The 23,599-nt window shown below is 45.8% G+C and overlaps 1 protein-coding gene across 1 annotated transcript in view; it reads left to right on the top strand.

Annotated features, from left to right (window-relative positions):
* The first annotated feature begins 1,080 nt into the window (after positions 1-1,080).
* The window catches only part of LOC142198607 (L-gulonolactone oxidase-like), a 93,035-nt gene continuing 70,516 nt past the window's right edge, over positions 1,081-23,599 (top strand). The window contains exons 1-4 of the mRNA XM_075269635.1: positions 1,081-1,164; positions 8,361-8,462; positions 8,642-8,767; positions 16,434-16,528. Of these exons, the coding sequence (XP_075125736.1) occupies positions 1,081-1,164; positions 8,361-8,462; positions 8,642-8,767; positions 16,434-16,528 (407 nt within the window). The remainder of the gene's footprint in view (positions 1,165-8,360; positions 8,463-8,641; positions 8,768-16,433; positions 16,529-23,599) is intronic.

Here is a 23,599-nt window from a genome sequence, read left to right on the forward strand (position 1 = left end):
ATGCCAGCTACAAAGTCCTCCATTCCAGCCACAATGTCCTCCATTCCAGCCACAATGTCCTCCATTTCAGCCACAATGCCCTTCATGCAGCCTCAATGCCCTTCATGCCAGCCACAATGTCCTCCATGTGAGCCTCAATGCCCTTCATGCAGCCACAATGCCCTCCATGTCAGCCTCAATGCCCTCCATGTCAGCCACAATGCTCTCCATGCCAGCCACAATGCCCTCCATGTCAGCCACAATGCCCTTCATGCCAGCCACAATGTCCTCCATGTGAGCCTCAATGCCCTTCATGCAGCCACAATGCCCTCCATGTCAGCCTCAATGCCCTCCATGTCAGCCACAATGCTCTCCATGTCAGCCACAATGCCCTCCATGTCAGCCACAATGCCCTCCATGTCAGCCACAATTCCCTCCATGTCAGCCTTAATGCCCTCCATGCCAGCCACAATGCCCTCCATGTCAGCCACAATGCTCTCCATGTCAGCCTCAATGCCCTCCATGTCAGCCACAATGCCCTCCATGCCAGCCACAATGCTCTCCATGCCAGCCACAATGCCCTCCATGTCAGCCACAATGCTCTCCATGCCAGCCACAATGCCCTCCATGTCAGCCACAATGCCCTCCATGCCAGCCACAATGCCCTCCATGTCAGCCACAATGCCCTCCATGTCAGCCTCAATGCCCTCCATGTCAGCCACAATGCTCTCCATGTCAGCCACAATGCCCTCCATGTCAGCCACAATGCCATCCATGCCAGCCACAATACTCTCTATGCACCCACAATGCCCTCCATTCCAGCCACAATGCCCTCCATGTCAGCCACAATGCTGTCCATGCAGCCACAATGCTCTCCAAGTCAGCCACAATGCCCTCCATGCAGCCACAATGCCCTCCATGCAGCCACAATGCCCTCCATGCAGCCACAATGCCCTCCATTCCAGCCACAATGCCCTCCATGCAGCCATAATGCCCTCCATGCAGCCACAATGCCCTCCATGCAGCCACAATGCCCTCCATGCCAGCCACAATACTCTCCATGCCAGCCACAATGCACCTACTTAGATTGTCCTTATGGCCATGGGTACTTTCCTGAAGATGCAAATACACAAAAGCAATTGCTCCTCAACACATCCATTTTTGCACGTGTCCCAGGGCCCCCGGGTATGTGACACTAACAGTTCCACCCCAGTAGTGCTGAGTTTTTATTTGCCGGCCCCCGATCTTGTGTTTCTCAGTGTTGACATTTTGCCCTTTGTAGCCCAAACCTCCAACTTGCCAGATGATGAGATCCCTCTGTCGCGATGTCATGGACATGTAGATACACAAAGATGAACATCACCAACCACGGTATCACACCAAGATATCTGTAAATGGTCCTTTAATCTGCATTTAATACGGCGAAGTCCCGCTTCCGAGGACTGCGAGGATCCAGAGTGGTAACATCTAATCTGATATTTTGACACTACATAATATTTTCCCCTCTCGATTCCAAAGTCTGGATATTTATCAAAGAACCTTCTATCATTAAAAAGCCATTCTGGTGAAAGATGGAGCCGGCGTGGGGAATCCCTGCAGATATGGGCCAGTTGCTTCCAGACGGTTATACATTACCCCGCTCGTGAAATGCATCATGAATCTGTAACTCCAGATCCTTGAAGTGTTACGAGACATTTGCTTAGTCAACAACCTCATGCTACCTGATAAAATACCGCCGAGAAGAGGGACACGTTCTCTTACCATTAGTGGACAGTCCCGATAACACACCAGACCAGACCAGACCATCTTGAAGGACGTAAGGGCAACAATGGTAAGTGATGATTGGAGGCTATAACAGAAGAGGTTTTCCAGTAGAAGATTGGTGGTGGTCCATCTTCTAGAATTATCCATGGACCATTGGCCAAACCCATCAATTTTGATGGGACTATCTGACCATCTATCGTGTATCGGGATGTCCTGACGTTCCCAGATGGTGGGTGAAAGAAGGATCTGGTGGGTTGGATTTCAACGTGCCAGATCCTTTGTTCTCTAAGGTACTAAGCCACCAGAGATGTCTGGCAGTGGATTAAGTCTTTCTCTGCGTTGAGGACACATTCGCCAAGCCAAGCCATGAGTACAAGTAAACTGAATATTCAGAGAACATGTTTCTAAAGTGTATGGTCACCTTAAGAAGGTGTCCAAATCTCAATGTAGATGTGGTTGTAAAGATGGAGGCTTTGAATAGTTCCAAATCATGCAAGAGAGGTTGTGTGCCATCTACATCTTGTAGGATCAAGATTGAAAAATTGGCATCTTCGGCATGGAGTGTTCTTGAAGAAGGTGTCACCTCCCTTCCTGACTACAGTTGGAGAACGTATAGACAGAGACCCAATTTATCATGAACCATTGAAAAGATTGACATCTTCTTATAAGGCAGAGGAGTCTTGGTCCCCTGGGGTACCTGGGCCCAGGTCAGAACGGATGGAGTTCTCCTAGCTGAGCTCTGACCCATAGGGTCCCATAGGGAATTTTGGGAACATAACCTTGATTTTATCGAGTTTACACCATATATCAGTTGGTAACATGTTTTGCAATGTACACTGTCCTGTAGATTATAGGCTACTAGCTTTTATCCGCGACTTCATCCGTGGAACCCTGACGCCCTGAGGGACTCACCTGGAGCGGTGCGCAGGCTTGTTCCTTTGCCTTGTGTCCTACACCTGTGGGTCCATGGACCTGCGGCCCGCTGGAACTCTTTACATGGTCTCCCTCCTGACGCCCGCCACCCCCCTTTCTCCCTACCCGCTTCCCCATGTGGTCACTCCTTCCTCCTACCCCATGCCCCCTTCCCCCGTCTTACCTACCCCGTGCCCCCTTTTCCCCCCACCAGACCCTGCCAACCATGTGTCCCCCTTCCAACCTGTGGCCCCGTCCTCACCACACCCTGGGCTTCCCGTGCACTGATGTTCCGACTTGTAGTGTCCAGAGATGGCAGATGCTGCGGGACAGCTGGCTGAACCGGCGTTCCAGAGCGCGACGCAGGCGACCCACTGTCCAGCCGTGACAGAGTACTGCGGTCCCGTGGTGAGGCCACACAGGTGGGGCAGCGTATGGACTTGTCGCTGCCCCAGAGTAGAGGCCCTTGTGCAGGACGCTCCGGATCTCTCAGAGACGCCATGTTGGTGTGGACGGCAGCCGGACGATAACAAGCCCTGTGTATTCTGATGGTGTGCGCTCAGTAAGATGTTTGCTCTGTATCTTGTCCGATAGACGAGGTTTATTGGTTTGTTAGTATCTACAACGTTCTGCGTTGTATTGATGTTCTGTATAAGACTCTGTAATCCCCGTATATCGCCATATACTGTATACTCCCTCACCGCCCCCGCATTGTATACCGGTCACTTATCTATTAGTAATATTCGGTCTCCGGGGTCTGTATTGTTACATTGTATATTTGTCCTTGCACTGCTCCCTGCCTTGTATATGGGGATTCTATATACAGTACTTGTATTATATAGGTTACAATACATCCTCTGTGCACTGTGTATAGCGGTATGAATAGCGCTCTGACTCATTTTCAAGTATTATAGGTTTTTTTTTCTTACTAGAGCGAACAAATGTGAAGATCAATTGTTCGCTTTATCATAAAATACAAAGATATAACCTTGTGCGATCACAAACACTTACGGTATAATGGAGCGGTACAATGTCTACTACTATGGGACAGAATTATGTGCAGTATATAATTGTACTGTATAATGGTACACAATGCAAAGGTATAACGTTATATAATACAATGGTATAGTATAATGGGACAGTACATAGTGCTATGGTATAATGGTATGACACATTAATACACAATAATGGCACGGTATTACTGCACACCATAATGATACAATAGACTGGTACTATATAACGGTATATTATAATATTACGCTACAACGGTGAGTTATACTAGTACACTATAATGATACAATATAATAGCACACTATACTGGTATGTTATACTGGTACACTGTAATGATACGATATAATAGCACACTATACTGGTATGTTATACTGGTACACTGTAATGATACGATATAATAGCACACTATACTGGTATGTTATACTGGTACACTGTAATGCTGCTCAGCAATGCTTGCTAAGTGGGTAGTGTTCCCTTTAAGTCTTTGTAGCTAGGGACCTGGACATTGATCCCTTTAAGACAGCCTTGGTATTTTAGAGAAGCTAGGGGGTAATATTTGTATCCCTGGTAGTCTAGGGCAGTGAAGGGGGTAATATTTGTATTCCTGGTAGTCTAGGGCAGTGTAGGGGGTAATATTTGTATCCCTGGTAGTCTAGGGCAGTGTAGGGGGTAATATTTGTATCCCTGGTAGTCAAGGGCAGTGAAGGGGGTAATATTTCTATCCTTGGTAGTCTAGGGCAGTGTAGGGGGTAATATTTCTATCCTTGGCAGTCTAGGGCAGTGTAGGGGGTAATATTTGTATCCCTGGTAGTCTAGGGCAGGGTAGGGGTAATATTTGTATCCCTGGTAGTCTAGGGCAGTGTAGGGGGTAATATTTGTATCCCTGGTAGTCTAGGGCAGGGTAGGGGTAATATTTGTATCCCTGGTAGTCTAGGGCAGTGTAGGGGGTAATATTTGTATCCCTGGTAGTCTAGGGCAGTGTAGGGGGTAATATTTGTATCCTTGGTAGTCTAGGGCAGTGTAGGGGGTAATATTTGTATTCCTGGTAGTCTAGGGCAGTGTAGGGGTAATATTTGTATCCCTGGTAGTCTAGAGCAGTGTAGGGGGGTAATATTTGTATCCTTGGTAGTCTAGGGCAGTGTAGGGGGTAATATTTGTATCCTTGGTAGTCTAGGGCAATGAAGGGGGTAATATTTGTTTCCCTGGTAGTCTAGGGCAGTGTAGGGGGTAATATTTGTTTCCCTGGTAGTCTAGGGCAGTGTAGGGGGTAATATTTGTATCCTTGGTAGTCTAGGGCAGTGAAGGGGGTAATATTTGTATCCTTGGTAGTCTAAGGCAGTATAGGGGTAATATTTGTATCCCTGGTAGTCTAGGGCAGGGTAGGGGTAATATTTGTATCCCTGGTAGTCTAGGGCAGTGTAGGGGTAATATTTGTATCCTTGTTAGTCTAGGGCAGTGTAGGGGTAATATTTCTATCCTTGGTAGTCTAGGGCAGTGTAGGGGTAATATTTGTATCCTTGGTAGTCTAGGGCAGTGTAGGGGTAATATTTGTATCCCTGGTAGTCTAGGGCAGTGTAGGGGGTAATATTTGTATCGTTTGGTGAAGATATGAGTATCAGTATCCCCAGTAATCTATGGGTTAATACTCTCACGTCCAATATGGCGGTCTCGGGCAGCAGTATCTTCATTGTTTTTATACTGTATAGGTTTCTCATTGTAACACGTCTCGTAACCATCTCGGTGTTCTTTGTATTCCAGAATATTCTGTTGCCTTGTGGGGGTTGAATACTTTTGCTGTATACAGTATCTCTCCCTCTCCATCACATTATATCAATAAGTCCATGACTAGACTTCCTGGTACGGTCGGTGCAGTGTTTGGCGCGCTGCCTATAACGGATTGCTCCTGTTCTGCGCGGTACGATTGATGGTTGCGACTATAGGACGGTCAGCAGTTCTCCGGGAAAGCACCTGGTGTAAAACTAGTTTAATGTATGGGCACGGCCGTGTTCTCTGTCACACTCCGGGTCTGTGACTGGAATGAAGCTCTGAATTATATCTTCTGCGCAGAGGTCGGACGGCGCCCCCATCAGTTATCCCCAGCGCTAGATATGTATTCAATCAGTCATCGATTTTACCATAGGCAGTGATTGGCAGGGTAATTCTGCATCGCTAGTTAATCTTCCAGCCTGTCATGGTAATATTGCAAGTAGAGCTTTAATATGGCTGACCGAGGTCTAATGTAATTACATCATGGCCTGGATTTACGGGCTCTTAAAGGGAACGACACAAAGTACGGTATAAAAGTCACTATGGCACACGCTAGATTGGCACGGCTTACTGGGGACCATCAGATGGCACTGAGATATAGTTTGAGGGCTCGTCATTATATAAGGTGTATTATATGTGCACTATACTGCGGTATTATTTATTTACTGTATTGATATTTGATTTAAGTGTTACATTTTAGTGTATTTTGTACATGTTTTGCACATTTTTGTCATAATACCGACTCTCCTATGTTTCTTTGGTTGGCTGTCATTATATAGGTGCACTATACTGCGGTATTATTTATTTACTGTATCGATAATTGATTTGTGTTATGTTTTTCTGCATTTTGTACGTTTTGCATGATTTTCTCAGAACATGGACTATTCTTTTTCTCTTTGATTGGCTGTCATTATATAAGGTGTATTATATGAGCACTATACTGCAGTATTATTTATTTACTGTATCGATAATTGATTCAAATGTTATGTTTTTCTGCATTTTGCACATTTTGCATGATTTTCTCAAAACATGGACTCTTCTTTTTCTCTTTGGCTGTCATTATATAAGGTGTATTATATGAGCACTATACTGCGGTATTATTTATTTACTGTATCGATAATTGATTTAAGTGTTATGTTTTTTTTGCATTTTGTACGTTTTGCATGATTTTCTCAAAACATGGACCTTTCTTTTTCGCTTTGATTGGCTGTCATTATATAAAGTGTATTACATGAGCACTATACTGCGGTATAATTTATTTACTGTATTGATATTTTATTTAAGTGTTATGTATTTCTGTATTTTGTAACTTTTGCATGTTTTTGTCATAATACAGAAACTCCTCTCTTTCTTTGTTTGGCTGTCATTATGTAAGGTGTATTATAGGTGCACTATACTGCAGTATTATTTATTCACAACATCAATATTTGGTTTAAATGCTATGTTTTTCTGTATTTTGTACATTTTGCCTGTTTTTGTCATAACACGGACTCCTCTCTGTTTCTTTGGTTGTCTGTCATTATTAAAGGTGTATTATATGTACACTATATAGCGGTATTATGTATATGCTTTATTTAGAATTCATTTGAATGTTTTTGCATGTGTGTTTTATGTGTTTTGCAGCCAACTCATAAATTCTCTGTTAGAAAATTATATGAACTTTATTGCGGCAATGCCCCCTTTCTATGGATGGTTGCAAGTATATTAGGTGTATTATAGGTGCACTATATGGAGTATTATTTATTTGTTGCATTGATATTTTATTTCAGTGTGTGTGCTTTTGTGTATAAATCTGTGTATGTGTTTCGTATGTTTTATGTGGTGCATATGCATAGCCAAACCCGCATATCCCCTTTACACAATCACATGAAATCACATTATATGTGCACTATTTGCGGTATGTTCTATGTGTTTTCTTTGTTTGCCTGTCTTTGCACCCTGCCTTGGTACAGCCAAACCCATAAATCCCCCTTTAGAAAATCCCATGAACTATATTGTACCATTATTTGGTCAGTAGCCTAACTCTCCTATGCTTCTTTGGTTGTCTGTCATTATATAAGGAGTATTATATGCGCACTATATGTAGTGTTATTTATTTGTATTGATATTTAAGGGTGTACACTTTTGTGTGTAAGTTTATAAGGTGTTATATGTGTACACTATATAGCGGTATTATTTATTTGTTGTATAGACAATATATATGTTTTATGTGTTTTGGAAGGATATATTCATTCTACTGTTCTTACCGCGCTAAACATTTTACTTCCTAATAATTTCTGCGTATAGACATACGCCTGCTGTTTCTACGGATAAGCCCAGCCCTAATTAAACAAGATTTGGGGCTTTTCAAGTTTGCAAATAGATTTTTAGAAAAAATTTTGATACTAGATTTCACTTGCAATACCATGCCTGACCACATGGTGTGCTGTTGTGGAAAGACATGATCATGAGTAGAGATGAGCGAATCAGCACTGATGAACTAGAATCCGTTCTGAATTTCAGGATATATTAGATTTGCATCGAATCCGGATTTCCTCACACTTCTTAAAATGACGGCTGCACGTTGGGACACGGGGCAACATTCGAATTTAATCATTTCAGAAAATTCGGCAAATTGGCCGAATAGAATTTTTGTAACATTCATGAGTAACACAGGGCACCGAGCAATACTAAGCATATGCGATACTTACAGTAGAGTGCCACCTATTGGTGGAAGTAATTACTGCAACAATGAATTGGTATTAGCAGCCGCAACATCTGAACTTCACAGTGTACAGGGCTGGAGGTGGAAACAGCTCCACCCACTGTATAGTGGCCATGTCAGGATACTGCAGCTCAATTTCCATTCACTTAACCAATTCAGCTCTACTACATGTGTAAAATCTCAATCCGTCATGGTAATGACCTATCTCTCTCTCTGATTCTAGGTGCTGGGTCGAGGAGGATACAAGTTCCTAAACTGGGCTCAGACCTACGGGTCAACCCCTGAGCTCTACTTCCAACCAACAAGTGTGGAGGAAGTGAAAGAGGTGAGTGTTAGGACCCTGTCCATACCAGCCACTACCTATCCCCTGACAGCTGAGGGTTTGTTACAATTGCATCCAGTCTGAATGTCTTATTATACAATGATTTCTTTTGCTCTGATGTCCCTATGGCAACACTTCCTGTAAGTCACAATAGTAAAGAGATTTCTTTCCTTTCCCCTCAGATCCTGGACCTGGCACGACAGAGGAGTAAGAGGGTGAAGGTTGTGGGCAGGGGGCACTCGCCCTCCGATATCGCCTGCACCGATGACTTCATGATCAGAATGGATAAAATGAACAAAGTCCTGAAGGTATTAACCCTCCTGATGCCAATATGGTTGCAGGGCGGTCATTCACAGCTTCCTTGTGTCTGTCCATACTAAAAGATTCAGTGTTTCTACACTTAGATCTGTCCATGAGTTTTGTCAGGGACATTTCTCTTACTGCTGCTGATATAGCAGAGCTGAATGTGTGGATAGATGTGCTATAGTGAGTATGGACGGCGCAGTGATGGAGGGCGCAGTAATGGAGGGCACAGCAATGGAGGGTGCTGCAATGGAGGGCGCAGTAATGGAGGGCGCTGCAATGGAGGGCGCAGTAATGGAGGGCGCTGCAATGGAGGGCGCTGCAATGGAGGGCGCAGTAATGCAGGACGCAGCAATGGAGGGCGTAGTAATGGAGGGCGCTGCAATGCAGGGCGCAGCAATGGAGGACGCAGCAATGGAGGGCGTAGTAATGGAGGGCGCAGCAATGGAGGGTGCTGCAATGGAGGGCACAGTAATGGAGGGCGCTGCAATGGAGGGTGCAGTAATGCAAGGCGCTGCAATGGAAGACACTGCAATGGAGGGCGCTGCAATGGAAGACACTGCAATGGAGGGCGCTGCAATGGAAGACACTGCAATGAAGGGTGCTGCAATGGAGGGTGCAGTCATGGAAGGCGCAGCAATGGAGGACGTAACAATGAGAGTGCAGTAATGCAAGGCGCTGCAATGGAGGATGCAGTAATGCAAGGAGCTGCAATGGAAGACACTGCATTGGAGGGCGCGGCAATGGAAGACACTGCAATGGAGGGCGCAGTCATGGAAGGCGCAGCAATGGAGGGCGCAGTAATGAAGGGTGCTGCAATGGAAGACAGACACTGCAATGGAGGGCGCTGCAATGGAGGGCGCTGCAATGGAGGGTGTAGCAATGGAGGGCGCAGTAATGGAGGGTGCAGTAATGCAAGGCGCTGCAATGGAAGACACTGCACTGGAGGGCGCAGCAATGGAGGGCGCAGCAATGAAGGGCGCAGTAATGGAGGGTGCAGTAATGCAAGGCGCTGCAATGGAAGACACTGCACTGGAGGGCGCAGCAATGGAGGGCGCAGCAATGAAGGGCGCAGTAATGGAGTGTGCAGTAATGCAAGGTGCTGCAATGGAAGGCGCAGCAATGGAGGGAGCAGTAATGGAGGGAGCTGCAATGAAGGGCGCAGTAATGGAGTGTGCAGTAATGCAAGGTGCTGCAATGGAAGGCGCAGCAATGGAGGGAGCAGTAATGGAGGGAGCTGCAATGGAGGGCGCAGTAATGGAGGGTGCTGCAATGGAGGGCGCAGTAATGGGGGGCGCAGTAATAGAGGGTGCTGCAATGGAGGGCACTGATGGGACATTGTGGATGTTATTGTTATGGCGTCAGCAGTGTCAGTTGAACAGCTTTATGCGCAGACCCCGTACACCATATACACTGCAGTGTGTCCCATCTTAGGAGGTAATATACAGTATATGATATGTGTCACCAGGCTGTCATATACAGAAACCACATATCACGCACCGTCCCCAGCGCTGTATTGTGGATTGTGCACAGCAGGTGATTACTGAATACGTCGCTGTTCACAAGATGCTGAATATTCTCCTTGTTTCCAGCTTTATCTGCAAGTCAGGAAAATGCAGAATAAAAGAAGTGAGTGAATATCTGATGGGATCGATGGCGGACGGAGCTGAGATGTAAACAGTCAATATCTAATCCTATTAACAGGCTCTGGATATCGGAACGTATCTGACTCCAGCGTTACATAACAGGGCCGGGGAGAGATGTACGGGAATTCAGCGGAGAATTAATGGGGGGGGGGGGGATATAATAGTGTGACATGTTCTATAATGGGGGGGGGGGAGAACACGATACATAATACAGGGCACAAAGAATATGGACGACTAACGTGATGAGGATTGTACAAGACCCTGATAGGATATCCAGCATAAACTCAAAATATTAAGAAGAAAAGAGAATGCAGTACCACTGATGACCACAAGAGACATTCTAGTCTAATTTACAGTGGGTTAAGGAATTGGGTAATGCTTCAATTCACCTGCGGGGGAGCTGTCGGGAAATTGAACACTTGCAGACACTTTGTTCAGGACAAAGGCTGTAGCTGTGATGCAAAATCTATAATGTGGCCCCATCTACCCCGAGACATTCAGAGTACAAGTATGTTATGGGGCAGGTGGACTTTTGGGGCCCCCTCATGGTTCAGGGCCCAGTAGCGACTCCTACCACTGCATTCTCTATAGCTACATCCATGGTTGAAGGTCTTAACAACAGGGTGCCCATAAACCTCCTACTTTTGGGTTCAAAACAGGGTTCCCCCAAACCTTCGGCCCACCTTGGACATACATGGCCAGCTGGTGGAGCCTTTACCAAGCACAACAGGGGAACTCCCATTCCCTACATTCCCTATAAGTGAGGCCACGCCCTCTGACATCACCACGCCCTCTTTTGACCTTGACCCACTCCCAGTTGGAGGCATCTTCACTAAGCTCAACGGGGGTCGGGGAATCCCGTTCCCAGATATGGGGCTCGCCTCTATCACAAACCTATGAGGCTCAAGGTCCAGGAGAATGGCACACTCAGTGAGCTGTAGGAATTTTTTGGATATGACCACAACCCTTATGGATGTGACCACGCCCCCTTTCTATTGCACCTGCCCCCTTTTTTTGGCCTCGTTGCTCTCCTTTTTGTGATGTTGGCACTTTATGTCTTGGCCCTGCCCCTTTATTTGGGGCATAGTCATATGTAAAATGCCAACCGGGCAGCCATGGGAGTAACGACCAGGCTTGGGAATATCCAAGAGGTCGTCAACTTTTTGGGAACCTTCCAGATGTTCCAGGAGAGTTGGCAGAGCGTGTGGAGAATCTGACATATCCAATGGATACCCCTACATAACTTTGATGGGAGTATCCCTTTAACTGATATTACAGCACAACTGTGCCCCCTAATGGCAGTATAGTGAAGTGCAGTCCAAATGCGCCACCTAATGGCAGTATAGCTAAGTGCAGTCCCACATTGGTACATACCCCTTATGGTACACTAGCATCTGCCCGCGACCTCGTCTGTGGGTTGGCGTTGGCGCTGAGCCGCTTCTATTTAGCCAAGTCATGTTGGTTACGATCTGCCGTGCGCCCTCACCTTCCTTGGCCCTCGCAGGGCCGCGCGACCTTTCTACCTACCGCCTGCTCCTGCCTTCCCCCTGTCACCCGCCCCCTCCCGTCCCCACGCCTATGGCCCTGCTTCCGTTGGCACCCCCGGCTCCCCTTTTGTGTCGTGTGCCTTTGGCCCCCAACCTCCCATCCCGGGCCCCCCCTTCACAGGTGCCATTTCCCTCAGCAGCCCCCCAACCATAACTCACGCCTCCCCGGGCCCCCTGCCCGTGTGCCAACCGCCAACCATTCCCCTCTCACGTCCCCCGCCCCCTCCTCCCCACCCACGGGCCCCTGGCCCTCCCTTCCCGCCCCCCTCCCCCCCCGGGACCCCTCGCCCCATCCACCCTGTCTGGCACTTCCCACCTCCCCTCCACTAAGTCCCTTTGCGTTCGCTTCCGCAACCTGCGCCCCCTCCCACGGCCGGCATATTCACCAAACCTGTGGACATGGTTGAGTGTCAGCTTTCAGTGTCCCAGCGTGCACACACCACTGACAGCCGATGAACTCCTCGCGGCTCCACACCACGGTGACTTCGTCGTGATGCTCCGGAGGTTCGTGTTCCGCGGCGGCTCTCGGCACGCACGACGCCATTTTTTCCCTGGGGCTGTGCGGCCAACTTGTGGCTGTGTAGCTCTGCCCCCTCTGTTGCCTGGTCCAATAGGAGCACCACGCCTGACGTTGTGACGTCAGCACAGGTCCTTCAGCCAACACCGACTGGGAATTCGGTGCTCGCAGTGGCCCAACCGGGGACTTCACGTGGATGGTGAGGTGCCTATGTACTATTCCTGGTGCCACTGTAGGTATGTGCAAAATTTCAGGGAAATCCGTGCGCCCGTTGCGGCGTGATTGTGGAACAAACATCCAAACTGATTAGTAGGATATTGGATACCCCCTACATGACTATGTTGAGAGTACACCTTTAAAAGCTGAAAAGTGAGGCTGATTTTACAACACAACTGTGCCCCCTAATGGCGGCATAGTGAAGTGCAGTCCCACATTGGCACATACACTCCGATGCACAGTCGGTGCGCTGCTTCTGCCCATAGAGGACATCTATAAGATGCCCGTACTTCACAGCGACTTGCCTGATAAAAGACTGTCTCCGTATAACAAATTGTACGCAGAGACCGTGCAGAGTGCTTGTCAGTGACAGAGCTTAGTGTCTATCTGATGAATATATATCCTGGGCGAGGAGGCGCCGCTTGTTACAAGAGACTTGGAGAGCGCCCCCCACCACCCGTCTCTCCTATCTACCACACTAGGGATTAATAACTCTCCCCGCACGCCCCCCCCCCCCCCTCCGCCGCGGTGCCTGATATGATTCATGCCGCGCCCGTACAGATCCTTCTTCTACATAAACTCTATTCAAACACACATTTCCATTTAATTTGCCCTTTTATTCTATTACATCCTTCTGTTTAAATAAATCATTCTCGGGGATAAGTCCGTCTTAGGGAATAAAGCCGCTCGCACAAAGTCTCGCTGCCACAAAAGATCTCAATGGCTTCTTAGAAATATCATTTCTCCTGCTCAAAGCTCTAATGCTCTGTGCGGTGTTGATAGGAATGCGTACAGCTCTCGTCTGCCGAAACCGCAGCTCTTATGTACATGGCCTAAAGTATGTGACCCCCCCCCTTATGACTATTTCAGGAACCGATGAGACAGGTGTCCCTAGTTTCCTCTCCCGATGTCCCTAGTTTCCTCTCCCGATGTCCCTGGTTTCTTCTCCCGGTCTCCCTGGTTTCTTCTCTCAGTGTCCCTGGTTTCTTCTCCTGGTCTCCCTGGTTTCTTCTCCTGGTCTCCCTGTTTTTTTCTCCCAGTATCCTATGTTTCTTCTCCCCGTGTCCCTGGTTTCTTCTCCCCGTGTCCCTGCTTTCTTCTCCCCGTGTCCCTGGTTTCTTTTCCCGGTTTCCCTGGTTTCTTCTCCCGGTGTCCATGGTTTCTTCTCCCCGTGTCCCTGGTTTCTTCTCCCCGTGTCCCTGGTTTCTTCTTCCCATATCCCTGGTTTCTTCTTCCTGTGTCCCTGATTTCATCTCCCAGTATTCCTGGTTTCTTCTCCAGATGTCCCTGGTTTCTTCTCCCAGTGTCCCTGGTTTCTTCTCCCGATATCCCTGGTTTCTTCTCCCCGTGTCCCTGGTTTCTTCTCCCCGTGTCCCTGGTTTCTTCTTCCCGTGTCCCTGGTTTCTTCTCCCAGTGTCCCTGGTTTCTTCTCCCCGTGTCCCTGGTTTCTTCTTCCCGTGTCCCTGGTTTCTTTTCCCAGTGTCCCTGGTTTCTTCTCCCCGTGTCCCTGGTTTCTTCTTCCCGTGTCCCTGGTTTCTTCTTCCCGTGTCCCTGGTTTCTTCTCCCGGTCTCCCTTGTTTCTTCTCCAGATGTCCCTGGTTTCTTCTCCCAGTGTCCCTGGTTTCTTCTCCCGATATCCCTGGTTTCTTCTCCCCGTGTCCCTGGTTTCTTCTCCCAGTGTCCCTGGTTTCTTCTCCTGGTGTCCCTGGTTTCTTCTCCCGGTGTCCCTGGTTTCTTCTCCCGGTGTCCCTGGTTTCTTCTCCCGGTCTCCCTGGTTTCTTCTCCCGGTGTCCCTGGTTTCTTCTCCCGGTCTCCCTGGTTTCTTCTCCCAGTGTCCCTTGTTTCTTCTCCCAGTGTCCCTGGTTTCTTCTCCCCGTGTCCCTGGTTTCTTCTCCCGGTGTCCCTGATTTCATCTCCCAGTGTCCCTGGTTTTGTTATTTGATCTGCTTCTGTTTTTTTCAGAATTTTTCCTCTGTCTTACGCCGCTACATTCTCCTGATTTCATAGCTAGTTCTCTTCCTAGACTTGTGTCTGAGCAGCTGAGAAAAGACCTCCACCCACCATGGGCAATATCAGACGTCAGGTGGACCTGACCTTGTTCCTGGCGGCTTCACATGCCACACGCTGGGACACAAATCATCTGCTCCAGGGACCTCTCTAATATTACACATCTGGATGTCTTAAAGGGGAACTAGACAACAATTATTCAGTAGCTCTGTGGACTCCCCAATGAATTATTCTGCACCCGTTCTTCTTGGTAGGCCATGACTGTAAGTGACACTGTCGGGGTGACATCCAGTGCCCCCTTAGTGCCCCCACACAAGATTATCCAAGGTACAGATGGGGTATGACGTAATATACTGTATACATTGTATATTTTCATTCCGTCTTTTGTATCGCTGCAGTGATCGCTAGTGATTGTCTTGGCTCGGGAATAGAATGCCAGAACTGCAGTAAAGACTGACACATATTCAGGCTAGTGAGAAGGAAATGAAACCATTAAGAGATATAAATATGACACCTGGCCTAAATGGGTGACAACCCCTATGGGCAGTGTAATGGTTGTCAGATGTTACAGAGGACCCGTAGAAGTGGCTCTCTTATTATCCTGGCTGTGTGGGGGGAAGGGGTGCAGTATTTTTTGTATTTTTTCGCTGCCGTTGTGTTTTATTCGTTTTCTCTCCGTCACTTTGGCGCGCTCTTCGTGCAGGTGCAGATTATTACCGCGCTCAGGAAGCTCTCGCTATTATCTCGCCACGCAGGCTGTAAAACTCAGCGGCCGCAGCGAGCGGAACATCAGGGGCTCGTAATTGGGCAGATGTCGCACTTGACGTGAATCCGCTTCAGACGCCTTTAAAAAGATTCACTTATGGCTTCGGAGCCGGAAACGAAGACGCGTTATGAGGAAGGCGCTGAGAATCCAGAAATGTCATCCAATCCGGTGTGATGAGAGAACGCCCAGCAGCACAGAGGATTTCAGGAGAGGAGGGCACATGTCCTCTCATGTCATGATGTTAGGGAGGACATGGCTGTATGGGATGTCAGGACAATAAGGGGGTTACATAGTGGAGAGCGCACAGCTCCCTGCAGCACAGAGGATTTCAGGAAGGGGTTGTGCTGGCCTTATGGAAGGTTACAGACTGAGCATTAAGCAGTGGGAAGAACAGGGTCCCCAGCAGCACAAAGGATTTCAGCACAGAAGTACACTGTGACACAGTGCAAGGAGCAGGATCCCCAGCAGCACAGAGGATTTTAGCAGGGGAGTGTGCTGATCTATAAGAGGTTGCAGAATGAGAGTTACATAGTGGCAGGAGCAGGGTGCACAGAAGCACAGAGGATTTCAGCACAGAAGCACACAGATCTGTGAGAGGCAACACTGAGAGTTAGATAGTGCAAGGAGCAGGATCCCCAGCAGCACAGAGGATTTCAGCGGAGGAGTGTGCTGATCTTCTGGGAGGTAAATGATTAGAAGATACCAGTGCCAGGGGTAGGGTTATCATCAGCACAGAGGATTTCAGGAGAACTGATTGTGCTGATCCCAGAGGGAGAAAGAATGAATACTGCATAGTGAAAGGTTACTTCAGCAGCACAGAGGATTTGAGGAGAGGAGTGTACTGATCTTGTGCGAGCTCTTATTAAGGTTGAATAGTCATCCTAGGTTCTGATATATTCGTGATGACCTCAAATGATGATGATGATGATGGTCACCCTCCTGTTCTCACTCCTCCTGTGTTTCCTTCTCCAGGTTGATAAGGATAAGAAGCAAGTGACGGTGGAGGGCGGGATCCTCCTGTGCCAAGTCAATGAAGTGCTGGACAGCAACGGCCTGGCCTTGTCCAAGTAAGTGCCTGCAAGCCTTCATCTGTGCAGCAGGGGGAGCTGTGGGGATCGGTGTTACATAGGACTGCCGGTGACATCTACTACATTACCTGTATATAGAGAGTTATCACTGTGTTATCTGTGGTGTTACATAGGACTGTCGGTGACATCTACTACATTACCTGTACTCAGAGAGTTATCACTGTGTTATCTGTGGTGTTACATAGGACTGCCGGTGACATCTACTACATTACCTGTATATAGAGAGTTATCACTGTGTTATCTGTGGTGTTACATAGGACTGCCGGTGACATCTACTACATTACCTGTATATAGAGAGTTATCACTGTGTTATCTGTGGTGTTACATAGGACTGCCGGTGACATCTACTACATTACCTGTATATAGAGAGTTATCACTGTGTTATCTGTGGTGTTACATAGGACTGCCGGTGACATCTACTACATTACCTGTATATAGAGAGTTATCACTGTGTTATCTGTGTGTTACATAGGACTGCCGGTGACATCTACTACATTACCTGTATATAGAGAGTTATCACTGTGTTATCTGTGGTGTTACATAGGACTGCAGGTGACATCTACTACATTACCTGTACTCAGAGAGTTATCTCTGTGTTATCTGTGGTGTTACATAGGACTGCCGGTGACATCTACTACATTACCTGTATATAGAGAGATATCACTGTGTTATCTGTGGTGTTACATAGGACTGCCGGTGACATCTACTACATTACCTGTACTCAGAGAGTTATCACTGTGTTATCTGTGGTGTTACATAGGACTGCCGGTGACATCTACTACATTACCTGTATATAGAGAGTTATCACTGTGTTATCTGTGGTGTTACATAGGACTGCCGGTGACATCTACTACATTACCTGTATATAGAGAGTTATCACTGTGTTATCTGTGGTGTTACATAGGACTGCCGGTGACATCTACTACATTACCTGTATATAGAGCGTTATCACTGTGTTATCTGTGGTGTTACATAGGACTGCCGGTGACATCTACTACATTACCTGTATATAGAGAGTTATCACTGTGTTATCTGTGGTGTTACATAGGACTGCCGGTGACATCTACTACATTACCTGTATATAGAGAGTTGTCACTGTGTTATCTGTGGTGTTACATAGGACTGCCGGTGACATCTACTACATTACCTGTACTCAGAGAGTTATCACTGTGTTATCTGTGGTGTTACATAGGACTGCCGGTGACATCTACTACATTACCTGTATATAGAGAGTTGTCACTGTGTTATCTGTGGTGTTACATAGGACTGCCGGTGACATCTACTACATTACCTGTACTCAGAGAGTTATCACTGTGTTATCTGCGGTGTTACATAGGACTGCCGGTGACATCTACTACATTACCTGTATATAGAGAGTTATCTCTGTATTATCTGTGGTGTTACATAGGACTGCCGGTGACATCTACTACATTACCTGTATATAGAGAGTTATCTCTGTGTTATCTGTGGTGTTACATAGGACTGCCGGTGACATCTACTACATTACCTGTACTCAGAGAGTTACCACTGTGTTATCTGTGGTGTTACATAGGACTGCCGGTGACATCTACTACATTACCTGTACTCAGAGAGTTATCTCTGTATTATCTGTGGTGTTACATAGGACTGCCGGTGACATCTACTACATTACCTGTATATAGAGAGTTATCTCTGTATTATCTGTGGTGTTACATAGGACTGCCGGTGACATCTACTACATTACCTGTATATAGAGAGTTATCTCTGTGTTATCTGTGGTGTTACATAGGACTGCCGGTGACATCTACTACATTACCTGTACTCAGAGAGTTACCACTGTGTTATCTGTGGTGTTACATAGGACTGCCGGTGACATCTACTACATTACCTGTACTCAGAGAGTTATCTCTGTGTTATCTGTGGTGTTACATAGGACTGCCGGTGACATCTACTACATTACCTGTATATAGAGAGTTATCACTGTGTTATCTGTGGTGTTACATAGGACTGCCGGTGACATCTACTACATTACCTGTACTCAGAGAGTTATCACTGTGTTATCTGTGGTGTTACATAGGACTGCCGGCGACATCTACTACATTACCTGTATATAGAGAGTTATCACTGTGTTATCTGTGGTGTTACATAGGACTGCCGGTGACATCTACTACATTACCTGTACTCAGAGAGTTATCTCTGTGTTATCTGTGGTGTTACATAGGACTGCCGGTGACATCTACTACATTACCTGTACTCAGAGAGTTATCACTGTGTTATCTGTGGTGTTACATAGGACTGCCGGTGACATCTACTACATTACCTGTATATAGAGAGTTATCACTGTGTTATCTGTGGTGTTACATAGGACTGCCGGTGACATCTACTACATTACCTGTATATAGAGAGTTATCACTGTGTTATCTGTGGTGTTACATAGGACTGCCGGTGACATCTACTACATTACCTGTATATAGAGAGTTATCACTGTGATATCTGTGGTGTTACATAGGACTGCCGGTGACATCTACTACATTACCTGTATATAGAGAGTTATCACTGTGTTATCTGTGGTGTTACATAGGACTGCCGGTGACATCTACTACATTACCTGTATATAGAGAGTTATCACTGTGTTATCTGTGGTGTTACATAGGACTGCCGGTGACATCTACTACATTACCTGTATATAGAGAGTTATCACTGTGTTATCTGTGGTGTTACATAGGACTGCCGGTGACATCTACTACATTACCTGTACTCAGAGAGTTATCACTGTGTTATCTGTGGTGTTACATAGGACTGCCGGTGACATCTACTACATTACCTGTACTCAGAGAGTTATCACTGTGTTATCTGTGGTGTTACATAGGACTGCCGGTGACATCTACTACATTACCTGTATATAGAGAGTTATCTCTGTATTATCTGTGGTGTTACATAGGACTGCCGGTGACATCTACTACATTACCTGTATATAGAGAGTTATCACTGTGTTATCTGTGGTGTTACATAGGACTGCCGGTGACATCTACTACATTACCTGTACTCAGAGAGTTATCACTGTGTTATCTGTGGTGTTACATAGGACTGCCGGTGACATCTACTACATTACCTGTATATAGAGAGTTATCACTGTGTTATCTGTGGTGTTACATAGGACTGCCAGTGACATCTACTACATTACCTGTATATAGAGCGTTATCACTGTGTTATCTGTGGTGTTACATAGGACTGCCGGTGACATCTACTACATTACCTGTACTCAGAGAGTTATCACTGTGTTATCTGTGGTGTTACATAGGACTGCCAGTGACATCTACTACATTACCTGTACTCAGAGAGTTATCACTGTGTTATCTGTGGTGTTACATAGGACTGCCGGTGACATCTACTACATTACCTGTATATAGAGAGTTATCGCTGTGTTATCTGTGGTGTTACATAGGACTGCCGGTGACATCTATTACATTACCTGTATATAGAGAGTTATCACTGTGTTATCTGTGGTGTTACATAGGACTGCAGGTGACATCTACTACATTACCTGTACTCAGAGAGTTATCACTGTGTTATCTGTGGTGTTACATAGGACTGCCGGTGACATCTATTACATTACCTGTATATAGAGAGATATCACTGTGTTATCTGTGGTGTTACATAGGACTGCCGGTGACATCTACTACATTACCTGTATATAGAGAGTTATCACTGTGTTATCTGTGGTGTTACATAGGACTGCCGGTGACATCTACTACATTACCTGTATATATAGAGAGTTATCACTGTGTTATCTGTGTGTTACATAGGACTGCCGGTGACATCTACTACATTACCTGTATATAGAGAGTTATCACTGTGTTATCTGTGGTGTTACATAGGACTGCAGGTGACATCTACTACATTACCTGTATATAGAGAGTTATCACTGTGTTATCTGTGGTGTTACATAGGACTGCAGGTGACATCTACTACATTACCTGTATATAGAGAGTTATCACTGTGTTATCTGTGGTGTTACATAGGACTGCCGGTGACATCTACTACATTACCTGTATATAGAGAGATATCACTGTGTTATCTGTGGTGTTACATAGGACTGCCGGTGACATCTACTACATTACCTGTACTCAGAGAGTTATCTCTGTGTTATCTGTGGTGTTACATAGGACTGCCGGTGACATCTACTACATTACCTGTACTCAGAGAGTTATCACTGTGTTATCTGTGGTGTTACATAGGACTGCCGGTGACATCTACTACATTACCTGTATATAGAGAGTTATCACTGTGTTATCTGTGGTGTTACATAGGACTGCCGGTGACATCTACTACATTACCTGTATATAGAGAGTTATCACTGTGTTATCTGTGGTGTTACATAGGACTGCCGGTGACATCTACTACATTACCTGTATATAGAGAGTTATCACTGTGTTATCTGTGGTGTTACATAGGACTGCCGGTGACATCTACTACATTACCTGTATATAGAGAGTTATCACTGTGTTATCTGTGGTGTTACATAGGACTGCCGGTGACATCTACTACATTACCTGTACTCAGAGAGTTATCACTGTGTTATCTGTGGTGTTACATAGGACTGCCGGTGACATCTACTACATTACCTGTATATAGAGAGTTATCACTGTGTTATCTGTGGTGTTACATAGGACTGCCGGTGACATCTACTACATTACCTGTATATAGAGAGTTGTCACTGTGTTATCTGTGGTGTTACATAGGACTGCCGGTGACATCTACTACATTACCTGTACTCAGAGAGTTATCACTGTGTTATCTGTGGTGTTACATAGGACTGCCGGTGACATCTACTACATTACCTGTATATAGAGAGTTGTCACTGTGTTATCTGTGGTGTTACATAGGACTGCCGGTGACATCTACTACATTACCTGTACTCAGAGAGTTATCACTGTGTTATCTGCGGTGTTACATAGGACTGCCGGTGACATCTACTACATTACCTGTATATAGAGAGTTATCACTGTGTTATCTGTGGTGTTACATAGGACTGCCGGTGACATCTACTACATTACCTGTATATAGAGAGTTATCTCTGTATTATCTGTGGTGTTACATAGGACTGCCGGTGACATCTACTACATTACCTGTATATAGAGAGTTATCTCTGTATTATCTGTGGTGTTACATAGGACTGCCGGTGACATCTACTACATTACCTGTATATAGAGAGTTATCTCTGTGTTATCTGTGGTGTTACATAGGACTGCCGGTGACATCTACTACATTACCTGTATATAGAGAGTTATCACTGTGTTATCTGTGGTGTTACATAGGACTGCCGGTGACATCTACTACATTACCTGTACTCAGAGAGTTATCACTGTGTTATCTGTGGTGTTACATAGGACTGCCGGTGACATCTACTACATTACCTGTATATAGAGAGTTATCACTGTGTTATCTGTGGTGTTACATAGGACTGCCGGTGACATCTACTACATTACCTGTATATAGAGCGTTATCACTGTGTTATCTGTGGTGTTACATAGGACTGCCGGTGACATCTACTACATTACCTGTACTCAGAGAGTTATCACTGTGTTATCTGTGGTGTTACATAGGACTGCCAGTGACATCTACTACATTACCTGTACTCAGAGAGTTATCACTGTGTTATCTGTGGTGTTACATAGGACTGCCGGTGACATCTATTACATTACCTGTATATAGAGAGTTATCACTGTGTTATCTGTGGTGTTACATAGGACTGCAGGTGACATCTACTACATTACCTGTACTCAGAGAGTTATCACTGTGTTATCTGTGGTGTTACATAGGACTGCCGGTGACATCTACTACATTACCTGTATATAGAGAGTTATCACTGTGTTATCTGTGGTGTTACATAGGACTGCCGGTGACATCTACTACATTACCTGTATATAGAGAGTTATCACTGTGTTATCTGTGGTGTTACATAGGACTGCCGGTGACATCTACTACATTACCTGTACTCAGAGAGTTATCACTGTGTTATCTGTGGTGTTACATAGGACTGCCGGTGACATCTACTACATTACCTGTATATAGAGAGTTATCACTGTGTTATCTGTGGTGTTACATAGGACTGCCAGTGACATCTACTACATTACCTGTATATAGAGCGTTATCACTGTGTTATCTGTGGTGTTACATAGGACTGCCGGTGACATCTACTACATTACCTGTACTCAGAGAGTTATCACTGTGTTATCTGTGGTGTTACATAGGACTGCCAGTGACATCTACTACATTACCTGTACTCAGAGAGTTATCACTGTGTTATCTGTGGTGTTACATAGGACTGCCGGTGACATCTATTACATTACCTGTATATAGAGAGTTATCACTGTGTTATCTGTGGTGTTACATAGGACTGCAGGTGACATCTACTACATTACCTGTACTCAGAGAGTTATCACTGTGTTATCTGTGGTGTTACATAGGACTGCCGGTGACATCTATTACATTACCTGTATATAGAGAGATATCACTGTGTTATCTGTGGTGTTACATAGGACTGCCGGTGACATCTACTACATTACCTGTATATAGAGAGTTATCACTGTGTTATCTGTGGTGTTACATAGGACTGCCGGTGACATCTACTACATTACCTGTATATATAGAGAGTTATCACTGTGTTATCTGTGTGTTACATAGGACTGCCGGTGACATCTACTACATTACCTGTATATAGAGAGTTATCACTGTGTTATCTGTGGTGTTACATAGGACTGCAGGTGACATCTACTACATTACCTGTATATAGAGAGTTATCACTGTGTTATCTGTGGTGTTACATAGGACTGCAGGTGACATCTACTACATTACCTGTATATAGAGAGTTATCACTGTGTTATCTGTGGTGTTACATAGGACTGCCGGTGACATTTACTACATTACCTGTATATAGAGAGATATCACTGTGTTATCTATGGTGTTACATAGGACTGCCGGTGACATCTACTACATTACCTGTACTCAGAGAGTTATCTCTGTGTTATCTGTGGTGTTACATAGGACTGCCGGTGACATCTACTACAT

This window comes from Leptodactylus fuscus, chromosome 3 (assembly GCF_031893055.1).
Source record: "Leptodactylus fuscus isolate aLepFus1 chromosome 3, aLepFus1.hap2, whole genome shotgun sequence".
Classification (NCBI taxonomy): Eukaryota; Metazoa; Chordata; class Amphibia; order Anura; family Leptodactylidae; genus Leptodactylus; species Leptodactylus fuscus.